At 36.9% G+C, this 17949-nt stretch overlaps 2 protein-coding genes across 7 annotated transcripts in view; one reads left to right on the top strand and one right to left on the bottom strand.

Moving 5' to 3' along the window:
- Positions 1-3354, bottom strand: part of INTS13 (integrator complex subunit 13) — a 28685-nt gene extending 25331 nt beyond the window's left edge. Inside the window, exons 1-3 of one of the 2 annotated variants that reach the window (XM_036889285.2) lie at positions 3123-3354; positions 2750-2831; positions 1712-1947 (exon numbers count right to left, since the gene is read on the bottom strand). In XM_036889285.2, coding sequence (XP_036745180.2) covers positions 1712-1936 — 225 coding nt within the window. In that variant the 5' untranslated portion in view covers positions 1937-1947; positions 2750-2831; positions 3123-3354. Of the gene's footprint in view, positions 1-1711; positions 1948-2749; positions 2832-2901 lie in introns of both variants that reach the window. The other variant, XM_036889284.2, reaches the window with a different exon arrangement.
- Positions 3253-17949, top strand: part of FGFR1OP2 (FGFR1 oncogene partner 2) — a 34780-nt gene continuing 20083 nt past the window's right edge. Inside the window, exons 1-2 of one of the 5 annotated variants that reach the window (XM_057492397.1) lie at positions 3253-3380; positions 17607-17755. In XM_057492397.1, the coding sequence (XP_057348380.1) occupies positions 17621-17755 (135 nt within the window). In that variant the 5' untranslated portion in view covers positions 3253-3380; positions 17607-17620. Of the gene's footprint in view, positions 3381-3571; positions 3856-8429; positions 8590-17606; positions 17756-17949 lie in introns of those variants that run through there. The other 4 variants (XR_008993878.1, XM_036889282.2, XM_036889283.2 and 1 more) reach the window with 4 other exon arrangements.

Below are 17949 nucleotides of genomic sequence, written 5' to 3' on the forward strand. Positions count from 1 at the left end.
ATACAAATAAATGAACAAGATAATGTCAGAGTGATAAATGCTATGAACAAAGGTTGGTTAACTACTTTAGGTTGAGTGGTAGGGGAAGGGCTCTAGAAGTGTGTCCACTGAGGGGAACTGAAAACCGGAGAAACCAACTGTGGAAAGAGCCGGGGGTAGAGAATTCCAGTTATGCAAACAGCAAATGCAAAGGCCTCTAAACATGTACCCTCAAAAGGGTGAAGGTCAGAGCAGACAGGGGTACAAAGAAGATAAGCTCAGAGAAACAGGCAGTAGCCGCATCACACAAGGGCACTGAGAGCCAAAATAATGGATTTGGACTTTATTCTGCATTTGAAAGTAAAATGCAAAGAAAAAAATACTATTTTGTAAGATAATAATGATAAGACATATTAGAACATATATCAAATGAGGACTATGCTCCCTTTTGGGAGAAGGGTGAGATTCTTTCTTTCCCCTGGACTATATTATCTAATCCATGATTTTTTTCCTATTATCCACGGAACACTAATTTTGCTTCCCCAATAAGTTTGACAAGTAGCCTTCTCTCTTGAGGCTTATCTGACAAGGACATATTTTAAAAGCCACTTCAATAAAATGATCTCATTGAAATCTTGCAACAATCATAGGAAGTAGGTGCTATGCTTACATGAGAGGAAACTGAGGCTTGGAGAGATTATGTAATATCAAGGTCACACTGCTGGTAGCTACTGATGCTGGGTTTGAACCAAAGCTTGTGCCTTACGTTGCTACATTATCCTTTCTCTCGTTTTTTTTTTACCCTACATAACACACAATTTATAGAAGGACTAAAAACAACTTACATTTTAGTCTGTAATATATCTGAATGTATAACATTAGACTCTATGTATGTTCAGCCTTCCTGTTACTGCCCTCCCTGTGCTGGTCTGAGAATTGGCCAGGTCCCAGCCTAGGCTCCTCCCAATGAGACAAAAAGCAAATCATCCACTGGGCTAACCAAATGACTTTCCCAAAATAAACCAGCTGAGATTTTGAAACATGAAGATAATTTTCATACTTGGAATTCCTATCCATCTGCAATTTCTCTTCTTATTGATAAAAACAACTCCTGCTTAGCATTCTCAAGATCCTTTCTTTCTAATATGGCCAAATCCTGTAGCAGTTTAGTCCACAATCACTAACACTGTAGCCAGCCAGCCTGCTTACTTAGGTTCAAATTCTGGTTCTGCCTTTAGTTATACATAACCCAAGACAAATTTCTTCTCTTTACCTCAGTTTCTGCACCTCTAAGGGCAATAACAAGACTGATAATCAGACAGTACACACCAGCGCCATTTGACAAATTGCTTACAGCCAATAGCCGTTCTGCATAGGCTGGCAACAGTTTTCAATGGTCAGTGCACGTTCCATTTGGGTTATTATACACTTTGAATATTGTCCCAGTGATTAAAGAACACCGATGTGAGAATTAAAGGAGTTAATATGATGTACTTTGAAACATACCTGGCACGTGTAAGTGCTCCATAATTATTAGCTATTAGTATTGTTGCTGTCCCCAATTAAATACATGTAACATGCTAATCCCAAGGGGGAACTCTACATACCACGTTTTAAAGTAGTAAACAAACATTTGTAAGTCCAATTATATACCAAACTCATATATAAAAAAGTGTTGTAGGCAGTCCAGTACATCCCCCAAATCATAATTTTGCTTATACTCCACACTCACCAGCTTTTTGAAAGGAAATATATCATACATTATTCTACAATATTCCATGGATGATTCTACTGAGCAAGTCCACAATGATTTAGATATAGGGGCCAGAGGGATGATTCCTTGGGTCCTATTCTTCACCAGCATATCAAATTCGACATGCTGTCTGCATGATTCTGCCATGTAAGGGCAGTGATCCACAACAAACACTGTTTTATGAGATTCAGAAAAAATCTTCATTTTGTTTTAACCTGTAAGAGATAATATGTATTAGCAAGTGTCTTAGGGGGAACACTTACTACCTTAAATTACTTCTAACTAACGTGTCTTTTCATCAAGATTTGGTAGGAAACATGAATAATCAGTATTCAAAGAAATTTACCCAAGCAAGGGCACGATTTAATCAGGTCATGACCAGAAAGTAACTATCAATTCGACGGATGATCAACACCATATTAAGCTGTCACTCTACCAGTCCTAGGCAAAATTACAGTCCATACATATTTTCTGCTTCTTGAATTAATTTGTCAGAAAGTATTTTTACAAATAATTGTACTTGATTCCCTTACATACTAACAAACGGCAAATACTCTTCAAATACACTTTTGATGATCCTTGCCAATTGTTATCAATTACATAGAAACCCCCAAACTAAACCAAGTCAGCAGTTTGAGCTTCCCTTCAAAAAGTTTCAAGACTTGAAAAAGGGTGTTGCAAGGTGGGGAGGGGGGCTTAACAGGAAAGCGGAGTGACAGCTAAAGGAAAACCCAAAACATAGTAACCTCTAAAATAGCTGCATTTCGGGTCTTATTAGGATAAGGACCCCAAATTCGCTCTCCCCCCAACCACCTAAGCTTTTGATACACCACAGTAATTTATCGCGTTGAACAGAAAAATATAGTTGCTCCCATCACATTGGTGGGGAGGTAGAACTTCTAAAACTTTTTCTTATAAACACTCCCTTGCGTCGCTAATAAAATCTTATCTGAAAAGACAATCCACATTCTAAAAACACATGATTAACAGTTGAAGTGTTCATCAAAACGAACTGACTTTACGATCCAGCTAGTCTCTTCTGCTTTCCAACGCATTTCCCCTTCATGCAAAACTCTTCTTTGAGAAATCTAGACACACTCTGGAGGGTGGAGGGGTGGAAAGCACAAGGTGAGTGAATAGGGAAGACCTCAGGATCGAGGTTCGCTTACTTTCGTGCCTGGTCCTGCAGTGAAAACGAACAGAGGCTATGGACCACAGCCTCTCTGGAAAAGGCTGCTGGCTGGGTGGGGCGGGTCAGCGCACAGTCAGGAGTGTCGGGTACCAGAGACAGGGGACTAAGCTTTCCCCGTTCATCTCCTAGCACACCGGTCCTTCCCAGGCTTCCTAAAGGTAGGCGCGCGCGCGTGTGCGCGTGCACACGAACACTCACACATTCGGACTCGCGCGTGCGCAAAGCACTCTTCGACAGCCCCGCCAAGCTGCCCTTCCCCCTCGGTGGGCCAGACGCCCTGGTCGCTGTACAGGAAGAGGGCGGAGCCAAAGGGAAAAAAATGCCTCCAATCATCAAGATTTTCTACCAGCTAATTCTTCCAATTACCCATTGGGAAGATTGACCCAGACGACCCGAGAGCGTCCCCAACAGCGAAGTACCAAGAGGACCAGCTAAAGTGGCCACGGTCCCTCAAGCGTAAGGCCCTCCCACCCCGTCTCCCTTTCTCAGTCTCTTCCCCCAGGCCGGTGTTCCCTGGCAAAACTCGCGAGACTCCGTGAGAGGCCAAGCAAAAGCCAGAGAGTAGATTAACGGGGAGGGACCTAGAAGAGACACGCCCCCACCGCTCCGCGCATGTCAGCAACAAGCTGCAAATAAACCTTTCGGCTCTGCCTCCTCGGTAAACGCGAGGAAGCAAGTCTCGCGAGGTTAGAGCTCTCTGGGAGGGCTGGCAGGAGGCTGTCCGGGCAGGTTACCCTGGGCGAGGGACGGGGCTGATCCCCGTTGACCCGCAGCCGTCACTCCGCTGACTATCTCTGCCGGCTTCTGCGTCTGCTCGCTGAAGAAGCTGAACAGGCGAGAGGAGTCTTTTCTCTTGGGTGCATAGGTCCCCATTGGCAGAGACTTTGAGTCCTAGTCGCCACAGCCGTCGGCTGCGAGGATTGAGACCAGAGTAAGTGGCGTAAATCCAGGGACAAGAGCGGGTGTAGGGAAGCTGCCTGGCCCTGGGCCGCCCTGCTCCTTTGCACCCCTTTGTCTGCTAGCCGCCAGGCCCTCGCCGTTTCCCTCCGCCGGTTACCCGCTCCTGGGAGGGCACTTCCTTTCCCCGCCTCATCGCTGAGCTCCCTTTCCGGGGCTGAGGTGCGGGAATTTTAACGAAAAACCTTGTCCTTAACGGTGTAGACACACCTTCCGTGTGCCTCCTACCTGCCTAACCCATCAGGGACCTCACCAGTGAGGGGAGGTAAGAGGGACCTTTGTCGGGCTTTCAGCTTGCCTCTTTGCAGCACATGACGTGGATAACCATTTCTTCTTTCTTTGAGAATGCCCGTAAAGGAATACTGCCCTTTTCCTAGTTTTCTTCCTGTCTGTCTTCTGTATCGCATCTCTGACAATGGTGCTGGGATCCATCCATCCTGCTATCCAGAGTAGAAACCTTCGTCCTTGATTCTGCATTTCTACTCGCCCTGCCCTATTTCTTCTTTCACCAGAATTACCGCAGTTGCCTCCCGCCCCTAACTAGGTGCACCCATCCTCATCCTTAGAGGTATTTTGAAATGCACATCTGTTTTTATCACTCCTTTCCTTCAACTTTTTCAATAACCATATTGGTGACAGAATTAAGTCCTAATTATTAAGCATATCTTTCAGGACCTTTTACTATCGGTCCCATACCACTTTCAGGTGTCTTCTTGCTTCTCCTTCAAATTCCTTAATATCCAACCATACCATACTACTGGCTGTTTCCCAAGCAAGTCACGTACTTTGTCAACTCTGTACCTTTGTATATATTGTACCATCTGTCTAGAATGCTTACTCTTCTTTTTTTTTACCCCCACCCGTCAAGACCCAATTCATAGATTACTGTCTTATCAGACTCCCCAGGGTGACATTAATACCATCACCGTGTTCCCAAAGCACTTGAAACATTCCTTCTGCAGTATTTATTAGATTGTATATTTGTTCATATATCTGTCTTGCGTCAGTTTGAACTTGAGTCTGGCACCGTATCTTACTCCTATAACAAAAGCTAGTCCAGTGCTTGGCATATGACAGGCATTTTTTTTTTATACCCATGTATACACATTTATAATATAATAGTTCTGAAGATTCACTACAGGAGTCCTTAGTGCCCATAAAATCATGGAATTTCAGAACCAAAAAGAACCTGTATGTTAGCTAAAAGGCCCTGACCTGATTTGAATATAAGGAGCCCTGCATCCCTAACACAGAAGTAACTGTAATTTTAGTATTTGTTGATTGAGTCATGCATAATGGCAAAAAGCTATGCTTTTGAATGACCTTATCTTTTATTATACTAGTATCTGTCTGTATTTGGAAAATATAGTGGGATATATGTGTGAGAGAAATATTTCAGACTACAGACCATAGTTGGTGTATGCACATCCATGCAGTTCTTCAGTGACTCCTTGGCCTGTAAATTAGAAATAACGTTTAGATTAGGTTAGTTCCTTCTTGAATTGTCGTACCTGTTTGAACATATATGTATATGTAACTTATATTTAGCCACAATTCTAAGATAATAACTAAAAGAAAAAAATTCTTGGGATTGCTACTTTCCAATTCTGTTCCTTCCAACTTTAAAAATTCTTAGTAAAGCTGCTTCATAAAGCTCCAGGTGTATTTGTGCCATCCTTTTAAAGAACACTGAAAATTTTCTGTGCTTTCAAATTTGTGATATATCTGTATAAGGTGGTTATTATTATTATTTTTTTTTAATAATTATTTTTTATTGAAGGGTAGTTGATGCACAGTATTACATTACATTAGTTTCAAGTGTGCAACACAGTGGTAAAACATTTATATACATAATTCTAGGTTCCAGCTATCACCCTACCAACCAAGCTGTTACAATATCTTGACTATATTCCTTATGCTATACATTACATCCCGGTTACTTATTTATTTTACCATTGGAAGTCTGTCCTTTTTTTTTTTTTTTTTTTTTTTTTGTGAGGGCATCTCTCATATTTATTGATCAAATGGTTGTTAACGACAATAAAATTCTGTATAGGGGAGTCAATGCTCAATGTACAATCATTAATCCACCCCAAGCCTAATTTTCATCAGTCTCCAATCTTCTGAGGCATAACAAACAAGTTCTTACATGTAGAACAAATTCTTACATAATGAATAAGTTACATAGTGAACAGTACAAGGGCAGTCATCACAGAAACTTTCGGTTTTGCTCATGCATTATGAACTATAAACAGTCAGTTCAAATATGAATACTCATTTGGTTTTTATACTTGATTTATATGTGGATACCACATTTCTCTCTTTATTATTATTATTTTTAATAAAATGCTGAAGTGGTAGGTAGATACAAGATAAAGGTAGAAAACATAGTTTAGTGTTGTAAGAGAGCAAATAAGGTGGTTATTTTTATATGTAATTTATATGCATTCTTTATTGATCTCTTTATAAATTTTTAAGAAAGACTTCTGCCTTTTTATTTTTCTATTTCCATATGTATCTGTTAATATTATTTACTAATTAACGTTAACCTGCCTGAACAGTCCTGAACTGTGAACGCCTGAATAAAATTTTTTTAAAATAAAGTAGATTATTGACATTTAAAGACAGATTTATGATATATCAGTAGTCACAATATTTCCATGTAGGTTCAGCTGTAGGATAGTGGACTTACAGATGAAAGAGAAAGAAGAGTGACTTGCATTTCTGTAAATTTTTCTTAACCAAAATCTAAAACTAAACAGCTGGCAGTTGCTGCCTTGGGTGGGTGGTGGTTTCCTTTCTCACCATCGGAATGTTCTGAGCCCTCTGCCAGGAGTCTGACTGCGAATGTCTGGGTTGCAAAGTGGGCGAGAATGTGCCTGATGCAATGGAGGAGAAAAAAAACCTGCTTTAGAAAAATTTCACCCGTAATTTGGGCCTACCTATAGAAAATAATGTAAGTGCCCGGTGACATGTGAAGACAAGCACTGTCAAAATAGGCAGAGAAACTGCGAATACGCCTTTTGTAACGGGAGACTATTTAAAAAAATTTTTAACTTGTTAGAAAGCTTGGAAAACTGTCTTCTTCCCACTCTACCTAGCAGCCAAAAAGAGGAAGAAAAGCACAATGGTTTTCAAAACAGGTGGCAAAGAAATACATGTTATAAAATATTTTACACTTTTCTGTGGTTTTGCATATAGGAAATGAACGTGCAGTTTCTTAGAAACTCTGTCAGTGTTTTTCTGAAGTAATAATAAAATTATGCTTTGAATTACCTGATGTTTATAGTTCCTTTCTCTGAATAGGTATATATTTATAGTTACAAAACAAATTTTAAATATAGTTCATTTTGATAGTAAATTTCATTGTGCAATCTAGAGAATGTTTTTTAAAGTGGATATTAATTGTAATTTTAAAAAGCCTATCAGTAAACATTCATTGGTCTTACAATGAACTGTTATGCCTAATTAAGATGGATGCTGGGTTTTTATTAATTATAAGGAAAAATACTTGAAATTTTGCTCTTCATTTAATGTTCATTTACACTCTCATTTATTTTCTATTGCTGACTTGAAATGCAATTTTTATAGTAGGGTCAGGGAATTTGCTTTGTTTTTCCACCCAGGGAAACCCAGAGATGGTTTATATATATATAAGTAAAGGCAAACAGGGCCTTGTTGACCCACCTTGGTTCCTGAGTAGAGCACTAGACTGGGGATCAGAATTTTTATTTGTGGTGTGAGCTTGACTTCTTCCTTGCTGCATGGTACTGCCATTTAGCTCCTTGCGTTTGGAGTCCCTGAATCTGTTTCCTCATTGATAAAGTGGGAATAACATGTGTCCTGCTGACCGAAAGAGAGTGTAAGGTAGTATTCTCAGGCTATTACCCAGCTAGCAATTTGATTTTACTCTGGAGGTCCAATTGGATTGGATTAGGCTGGAGAGGAGGCTAAGACTGGGTAAAGCAGTGTTGAAGGAGAAAAAAGTGATTGGCCACATCAGACAGTAAGAGTTAATTTTACACCAATAAAAGTTGAGGCAGAGTGGTATTGATGTAGAGACAGATAGATAAATAGGCCCATAGACAGAGAGCTCAGAAATATACCCATACATTTACTGAAAAAACACAGTGGGGCATGAATATTCATTGGGGGTGTTCCAGCCACAAGGAACAAATGATAGTCATGGGACTGGTAGAGGTGCTAACTATTGCTACAGAGGCAATCATATTACTATATATAATGTGTAAAATCAACACATTGTGCACCTTAAACTTATATAATGTTATATGTCGAATATATTCCAGTAAAAGTAATTCAGTGGGGGAAGAATGTATTATCCAATAAATGGAACTGAGGCAAATAGCTGTCCCCATAAGAAAGAGAAGATATAAGTAGATACCATCCTTAGACCATCCATGCAAGTAAACAGCAGATGAATTAAAGATAAGGGCAAGACCTGAGGGACAGGGAGTGATTTTTTTTGAGCTTTAAAATTAATGTATTATAAAATTGCCCTTTTTTGAAGTATAGTTCTGTTCATTTTTCACATGTGTATACAGGGTCATACAACCACCACCACCAGAAGTAGGATGCAGAACTATCCATCATCCCAAAATACTCCTTGTCCCACACGCTCTCCCCATCTCTAATTCCTGACAACCACTGATCTCTTACCCATCACAACAGTTTTGTCCTTTAGTGCCAGGTAAGTGGAAACAGTATGTAATCTTTTGAGACTATCTTCTTTCACTTAGCATGCCTTTGAGATTCTTCTGCGTGGTTGACTGTACCAGTATTTCATTCCACATTATTACTGAGTAATATTCTGTTGTGTGGACTATATGTACCACTCTTGTTTATCCGCTCAATTCTCTACAGTAAATACCCAAAAGTGGTATTGCTGGGTCATATGGTAGCTATATGTTTAACTTTGTAAGGAAATGTCAAACCATATTCCAAAACAGCCATATTATTTTGCATTTTCGCCAGCAGTCTGAGAGTTCCTTGCCAGCAGATATAGCAGTACTTTTATTTTATCCATTTTAATAGGGGTGTAGTGAATCTCATCGTGGTTTTTAATTGTATTTCTTTAATGGATAATGATATGTTGAAAATATTTTCATGTGCTTATTTTCCATCCGTGTGTCTTTTTGGTTAAGTGTTAAAATCTTTTGCTCTTTTGAAAGTTGGATTATTTTCTTACTGTGGGTTTTGAGAGATTTTTTAATATATTGTAGCTGGAAGTCCTTTGTCACATACATGATTTGCAAATATCATCTCCCTATCTGTAGCTTGTCTTTTTCAGACTCAGTCTTTCCCAGAGCAAAAGTTTCTAATTTTTATGTTCAGCTTATTAAATTTTTCTTTTATTAATCAAGCTTTTTGTATCTTGCCTAACCCTGTTCACAAAGATTTTTCTCTGCTTTTCGTTTCACATTTAGATCTGTGGTCCATTTTGAGTTAATTTCTGTGTAAAGTGTAGGAATTATGTCAAGGTTAATTTTTTAGCAGAAAGATGTCCAGTGCTCCAGTACCATTTGTTAAAAAGACTGTTCTTTCTCCTTTGACTTGCCTGTGTATCTTTTTCAAAAATCAATTGGCCATGAGGATGCGGAGAAAGGGGAACCCTCCTACACTGCTGGTGGCAATGTAAACTACTTTAACCATTGTGGAAAGCAATATGAAGGTTCCTCAAAAAACCAGAAATAGAAATACCATTTGACCTGAGAATTCCACTTCTAGGAATTTACCCAAAGAAAACCACTTCTCAGATTCAAAAAGACATATGCACCTCTATGTTTATCACAGCACTATTTATAGTAGCCAAGCTATGGAAGCAACCTAAGTGTCCATCAGTAGATGAATGGATATTGAAGATGTGGTTTTGTATATACAATGGAATACTATTCAGCCATAAGAAAGAAACAAACCCTACCATTTGCAAAAACCATGGATGGAGCTAGAGGGTATTACGCTCAGTGAAATAAGTCAGGCAGAGAAAGACAAATACCAAATATTTCCCTCATTTGTGGAGCATAACAACGAAGCCAAACTGAAGGAACAAAATAGCAGCAGACTCACACTCCAAGAAGAGACTGGTGGTTACCAACGGGGAGGGTGGGGGAGGGCGGGTGGGGAAGGAGGGAGAAGGGGATTGTGGGGTATCATGATTGGTGCACATGGTGTGTGTGGTCATGGGGAAGACTGTAGCTCAGAGAAGACAGATAGGGACTCTGTGGCGTCTTACACTGATGGACAGTGACTGCAGTGGGGTATGGGGGGGGACTCAATAAGGGTGAATGTAATAACCACCTTGTTTTTCTTGTAAAACCTTCAGAAGAGTGTATATTAATGATACTTTAATAAAAACAAAACAAAACAACAACAAAAAAATCAATTGGCCATATTTCTGTGGGCTTGTTTCTGAACTCTCTTCTGTCCGACTCTGCCAGTACCACACTATCTTGCTTGCTGTAGCTTTGTAGTAAGTCTTAAAATTGGTAGTATGCTTTCTCCAACTTTGTTTTAAAAATTATTTTGGCTATTTTAGTTTCTTTGCATTTCCATAGAAATTTTAGAATTAGCTGCTCAATTTCTACAAAAACTCCTGTTGTTATTTTGATTGGAAATTGCCTTGAGCCTGTAGGTCATTTGTGGAAAACTAACATTCTCTACTATGTTGAGTCTTCTGATCTGTGAACGCAGCATGTCTCTCCACTTATTTAGGCCCTCTTTGGTTTCTTTGATTAACATTTTGTAGTTGTCACTGTATATGTCCTGCATGTGTTATGTCAGATTTATGCCCCCAAATTTCATTTTTTTAACTATTGTAAATGTAGTTTATTTAATTTTGGTTTCTACTTCATTGCTAATATATAGAAAAACTATTGGCTTTTTTGTGTTGATTTTGTATCTGTGATATTGCCAAAGTCACATATTAGTTATAGGAGTTCTTTTTTGGATTCTTTGGAATTTTTTACATAGACAACATGTTGGCTGCAAATAAAGGCAGTTTTATTCCTTCTTTCCCAATCTATATGCCTTTTATTTCTTTTTTCTTGTCTTACTGCACCAGTGTGGTATTGAATAGGAGTGGAGATTGGGGATATCCTTATCTTCCTGATTTTGGAAGGAAAGCATTCAGTTGTTCACCAATAAATAACAGTGTTTCTTGTAGCTTTTTTGGAAATGGTCTTTCTCAATTTGAGAACATAACCTACTATTTCTAATTTGCAGAGAATTTTTATTATGAAAGAATGTTTTGTTTTTTCAAACGCACCAATTGGTATGATCGTTTGGGTTTTTGTTTTTTGTTTTTTTAATGGTGGTTCACACTGATTTATCTTTGAGTGTTGAAACATCCTTGAATTCTGGTAAAAACCTTACTCAGCATGGTATGTTATTATTTTTATATATTGCTAAATTTGAGTGGCTATTATTTTCCTGAGGATTTTTGTATTTGTGTTCTTGGTGGATAGTGGTCTGTGGTTTTTCTATTTTATTTACTTATTTATTTGGAGTGTGTGTATCTAGTTTTGGTATCAGTAATATGCTGGCATCATTTTATGAGTTTGGAAGTATTTTTCTTCTGTTTTCTCAAAGAGGATGTGTAAGATTAGTATTATTTCTTCTTTGTATGTTTGGTAGAATTTTCCACTGAAATCTTCCAAGTCAAGATTTTTGCAGAAGATTTTTAACTACAAATCCAATTTCTTTAAGAGTTATAGGCCTCTTACAGCATAGTTATAGGACTTTAGTAGTTATAACTATAATAACTGTACCTAATAGTTATAGGACTATTAATAGGTATCTGTTTCCTCTGACTTCATGTAGTTGATGGTTTTTAAGGAATTAATTTGATTTCATCTAAATTACCCAATTCATATGTGTGGAATTTTTTATTGTATTTATTTACCCTGATATGCTTTGTTTTATTCCTGACAATAGTAATTTATACCTTCTCTCCCTCTCTCTTTTTTTTTTGATAAGTTTTGCTGGAGGTTTATCAACTTTCTTTGCTATTTCAAAGAACTAGCTTCTGGTTTCATTAGTTTTTCTCTGTTTTCAGTTTTATCAATTTCTGTTCTTTTATTATTTCTTTCTATTTACCTTGGGTTTATTTTTGCTTCTCTTATCTTTGTTTCTTAAGGTTGGCTAAATAATTGATTTGAGATATTTCTAATGAAATAATTTAATGCTATAAACTTCCTTCAAAGGACTGCTTTACCTGCATACCAGAATTTTGATGCCTTGTATTTTCATGTTTTAGATCAAAATAGTCTCAATTTTACCAAAAAAAAAACCTTCTTCTTTGATTTGTAGATTAAGAAGTGTGTTGTTTAATTTCCAAATGTTTTGGAACTATCTTGTTATCTCTTATTAATTTTATAGTAGGTGTGAAGTAACCCATTGTGCTTTTGATCTGCATTTCCTGATAGCTAATCATGTTGAGCATCTTTCCATGTGCTTATTAATTAGCACTCTGGCTTTCTTTTGATTAGTGTTCATATAGTGTACCTTTTTTCATCCTTTTACTTTTAAACTTCTTATATCATATTTGAAGTGCATTTCGTATAGAAAGCATACAGTTGGGTCCCATTTCTTAATTCATTCTCATCTATATTTTAATTAGTGTTTTTAGGACCTTTACAGTTAGTGTAATTATTAATATGTTTGGATTTAGGTCCACCATCTTGTTGTTTTCTGTTTGTTCCTTCAGTTTGTTCATTTCCCCTTTCACCTTCTTTTGGGTTACTGTACACTTTTAAATTCCTTTTAGTTCACATATTGCAGTTTTGACTACCAGCTCCATATAGGTTTTTTACAGGTTACTCTAGGAATTACTGAGTGTAACTTTTTTTTTTTTTGAGAGGGCATCTCTCATATTTATTGATCAAGTGGTTGTTAACAACAATAAAATTCTGTATAGGGAAGTCAATGCTCAATGCACAATCATTAATCCACCCCTAGCCTAATTCTCATCAGTCTCCAATCTTCTGAAGCATAACGAACAAGTTCTTCTGAGTGTAACTTTTTAATAGTCTACTTAAAATTGACATAATTTCATGTGAAATGTTGAAACCTCTTCACTACATAGGTCCATTTACTCTCCTACCTTTATGTTATAATTATACTTTATATCTATGTAAATTGAAAATTCCATCGTATAAAACTTTTAGTTCTTGTTTCCAAACATCAGACATTTTAAAGCATCAAAAGAGAGTATTGTACTGTGTTTGTTGGATATTTATGATTTCGTTTACTCTTCCTTTATTCCTTATGCTCCTTGCTTCCTTTTGATATCATTTTGCTCCTCTGAAGAATTTTCTTTAGGATATATCAGAAGTGAATTTTTTTTTGCTTTTCATACTTTAAATATTCCACTTTCTGTTGGTCTTCATAATTTCTGGTGCAACATCTACAATCCTTCAAATTGTTGATTCTCTGTAAGAAATGTGTCATTTTTCTCTCTGCTTTCAAGATTTTTTTCTTTGTCTTTAATTTTCAGAAATTTGATTACAATGTGTATGAGCTTCTACCTTCTTAGATTTATCCTGTTTGGGGTTTGCTGAAGACTGGGAATGATGAAGACAGGAAGATTTCTAAGAAAGAGGCCAAATGTTTTAGAATTTTAATTTATATGTAACTGTTCCAGTTAGATATGTTTCCATATTACTTGGTTGACAAGTTAGAATGTCCATGTAGGAAACACAAACTATTAGAGTGTATTAACCATTGTGAGTGTTAACGGCTTTTCAACAGGGGACTTTTCAACCCATCAACTAGTGTATTACTAGTATATTTAAGAATGGTACATATACCTAAACCACAGAGAGAGACAACCCTATAAAACCCATAGGGAGATGTTCAAAAAATCCTTCAGGAGCGATTTTAGTCCTTATTTCGCCTTTATAATTGTTCCAGATTCATTTATTTACAAAGAAAGAATGAACTGGGCCACCTCCTCTGCCATCCAAGAAATATTCCCATCAGTGTTTAATACTATGACCAGTATTTCTCCTACTGGAATGAGATGTTTTATGGAGTTTCCAGTGTACATTTGAGGTTTTACCTGGTGCTATCAGGAGCCATTCTAATTGTGGCAGCTCTTCTCATGGATCTTGCAACTTGATCATCCCATGTTTCAGAACTTGCCAGAATTTTTTGTGTCTATGATGGAATCTTTAAACTTCTCTGGATTTGTTATGATTTTATTGTCTTATATGAGGCCCTTGCATAAGGACCTTTAGTCAAAGTAATCTGTTTATAGTGTACTTTAACTTAGTTCCATAGTATCTATAATATAGTATACTAGCTTATATATACTATCGTTTTTACTGTGTGTCTACCTCTATTATTTTAAGTACCATCAAGCCATCAAGTAGTTAATGTATTTGTATTTTTTTAAGGGACATTTGAGAAAGTTCTTTGCAGTGTTTCAAATAAGTGAATTATTACAAAAATGGTCCAACTATTAAGTTGTTTGATCAGTTTGGCTTCTAGTAAGAAGTTGAATTTTATCTGAGTGACTGAAGCACTTATTGTATATCGAGCCTGTGATTGTCACTTTTTGTGATTAATATAAAACCCACTAGAGAATTCACATGTTTGGTTTTAGGCTTAGACACTTGTTGATTCATGGAACACAGTCATGAGATTTTCGTTCATTAGGTATGGTTGTTGGAATAATAGTGTTAAACCAGAGCAAGGTAATATGAAAAGGAGAAAGTAACAATATTTCATAATTATTCAACTAATAGAATATTTTGGTTATTTGCTTTAGCAATAGGGGTTTGCTACATATGGTAACATTAGGTATCAAGACCTAGTACAAGCTCTGAAGATGCTTTGACTTACTTAGGCAAGGCTGTGATTGCTCTGAAGCTAAACCTTAGCTACTGAATTAAAGCTTAGGATTTAATAGATGGTGGGTCTTTGGTGCCATGTTGTTGAGTTAATATCCCTAGAATACAGCATAACCTCTTCATAATTCAAAAACAAAGATTTATGGTTATCTAAGAGGACTCCATCTAGATTCAGGACTCTATTCCAATTAATCTATGTGTCTGGATTCTTTTGCCCAGAGGATTCTGGAAGCATTGCTTTTTCTCCCCCCACCCCTGCAATTTACTAGATTATACACAGTATAGGTATCCTCATATCTAGATCATCTATAATCTAATTATATGTAAGTGACTTACTGCATTTTATTTGGAAACATCCTATCAGATTTGTAGATGTTGTGTTACAGAGCATTAAAAAGTATTCTCTGACGGTGGTTCCAATAATATCATTTATAGGTTGGGACCTAGGATTGTTAGAGATTCCTCGTACTTGAGTTGCTCTATGAAACCAAGACAAACTTTATTTCTCTCAAGTCTTATACTTTTCTTAGACTTCCGATTATTTTTATTTCTTTTCACCATCATTACAACCAATTATTTTTACTCTAAGACAAATATGTTTTCTGGTTTTATTTTTGTGTTATTTTGTTTTTACTTATAAGTCAGTTTATCCCCTTCACCTCCCCCAACAACCCACCTGCCTTTTTTTTATTTGCTTTACAAATAATTTCAAAATTTTACTCTGAAGAATCTGGGGTTCTATGTAGTAGGATTAGTGGATGGTATAGTGACTCTTATATAAATAAGAAAGCTGCATTATTGTCCATTTGTAACTTTAGGTAATTATCATTGGAAGTTTAGAGGAGGGACAGGGCATTGTTGGATGCTCATGCATCCCTTGGGGTAGCATCTTGGGTAGATTTGGGATAGTTGTTCTTTTGTGTTTTATCTTGGATGGGACATTGAGTCCCTTAATGGCTCTTTTGTTTACTGTATTTTTCAAGTACCCTGATCTTAAACGTCTCAAATCTTAGGAGACAAATCTTTTGATCATTTTACCTAGAGAACCAGAAATTGTATTAATTTCCAGATGAATTCATTTTTTTAAAATTTTATGTTACTGAAGCTAATCTTACTCAGTTTCCTCTGTATGTGAGGGAAGTTCTGCCTTATGCTGTGCTTGATTATGTTGTGTTTTCCTTGGTGACTTGAACATCAAGATGCAGGGGACAGATGTGTTTGGACTTGTGTTCCTGGTGGTTAGTGTAGTGATGATCTTTGCTCTCCTCCATGTGGCTGGAGTCCTGCCATGAGTACTTGGGTGAGCAGAGCATTCCAACCACAAGAGAACAGATTCAACATCTTGTAGTAGTTGAAACATTTAACTTGACTTAGGATGGAAGCTGCCTTGCTCCGTTGGACATGCTACACATGGTTCAGTTCTTAAAGCTCTGTGGAAATGTCTAGTCACTGAATATTTTCTAAATAGGTGGTTTTACATTATTTATTTGATTAAATCCTCTTATTCAGTTTGATCTCTTATTTATAACAACAGGACAGTTTACCCTTTGCTTTAGCTATTGGGTATAACCAAGAATACTGTTTGAGTGTTTCTGAAATCTATCTTTTATCTTTATTTCATTTACAAATTTGAACCTTTGTTAAATATAACTTTAAGTGAGCACCTATTGAAATTGCCAGATGTGCTGCAGTTGGATTATTTAAATCTTCCCTTTTCTACCTTACTGCAATTTTTTCTCTATCTGAGGGACAAATAATAATTAATTGCTACAAATCTATAGTCCAGTACAGTGATATCTAACAAAGTCCTGCATTCCACAGCAAATTTCTGCCTTCCTAAAGTTGATGAAAATCCTTAACTATAGCCCTCAAGTTGAATCTTAACCAGAATATTAATTCAACTTCTATAGACCTGGCTTCTGGCCTAGTAATTTTAGGTGTGATTTTATTTTTTGAGAAAATCCTGAAGCAAGAATGGCTCATATGGAAAGTAGGGCAAACTTAGTAGAAAAAAGAAAAATCCAGTAACAGCAAGTTTCAGAAGTTTGAAGCTTTTGAGAGAGAGTATTTTAAAATTAAATATAGGTCTCAGCATTACCAGTTGGAGAAGATATCTATTGACTGTTTCATGTTTTGTCTCCTAATTTTTTTGAACTCTTACACATACCATTTATTGATGTTAGCATATGAAAAGTTTCCTATAATGGCCAGTGTGGTCCTATGTCAAAACTTTTTTTTCCATTTACTAAGGAAAATGCACTAAGGAAAAAGCTAGGATATTAATGCAACTTCATCTAAGACGCAGAATTCCCTACAAAAGAAGGGACTATGTGACATAGATGACACATAGAGGTCACTTTGGCTGGTCAGTAGTGTGTGCTTGTGAACAGTGTGTGTATCAGGTTACCTGACCTGACAGAGACTAGGAAGGATCTTATGGTCAGAAACTGACAATCATGGACCACAGAATACAGACTAAGGGAGTGACTTTTTTCATAGGTGACAGGATAGGGAGTGCCCTCGTGGAAGTGCAATTTCTGTACAATATAAAATGTATTCACTGGATGTGTACTCTTTTTCTCCCACAATAAATTCAGGGTGTTTTAAATACATTCTGATTATGGCTGCAAACCATTGATATATATATTCCAATTTTTTGGACTGTTATAAATTCACTTTCTAGTGTGTACCATCCTAACAGAAGCAAAACCACAGGTGTTCTTAGATATTTCTATCCCTGTACAATAAACAGTCCTGTAACAAATGTAGCTTAAGTGTATCTGTGTTAACATGAAAGTAAAAGAAGAAGATATGCTGGCTTTTGAGTTTTGAGTCTTGACTTTAATTGTAATTGCAGGTATTCCTTTAGGAATGAGCTGTACAATTGAGAAGGCACTTGCTGACGCTAAAGCTCTTGTTGAGAGACTGAGAGATCACGACGATGCTGCAGAGTCTCTCATCGAGCAAACCACAGCTCTCAACAAGCGAGTAGAAGCAATGAAGCAGGTCTGATTTTTTTCTCTCCTGTTGATTCCCATTTTTTGAAAAGCACTCATTGACATTTGTGTATTGCTTGAATCATAAATTTCTGCCTAATTAGTATTTAGGGTTTTTTTTTTAATGTTCTCTAAAATTTTCAAGTTGCTTGACTTGTATGTTCTCAGTTTCAGTTTAGAGTATAAGTTTGTCACAGTGACATG

This window comes from Manis pentadactyla, chromosome 14 (assembly GCF_030020395.1).
Source record: "Manis pentadactyla isolate mManPen7 chromosome 14, mManPen7.hap1, whole genome shotgun sequence".
Taxonomy (NCBI): domain Eukaryota; kingdom Metazoa; phylum Chordata; class Mammalia; order Pholidota; family Manidae; genus Manis; species Manis pentadactyla.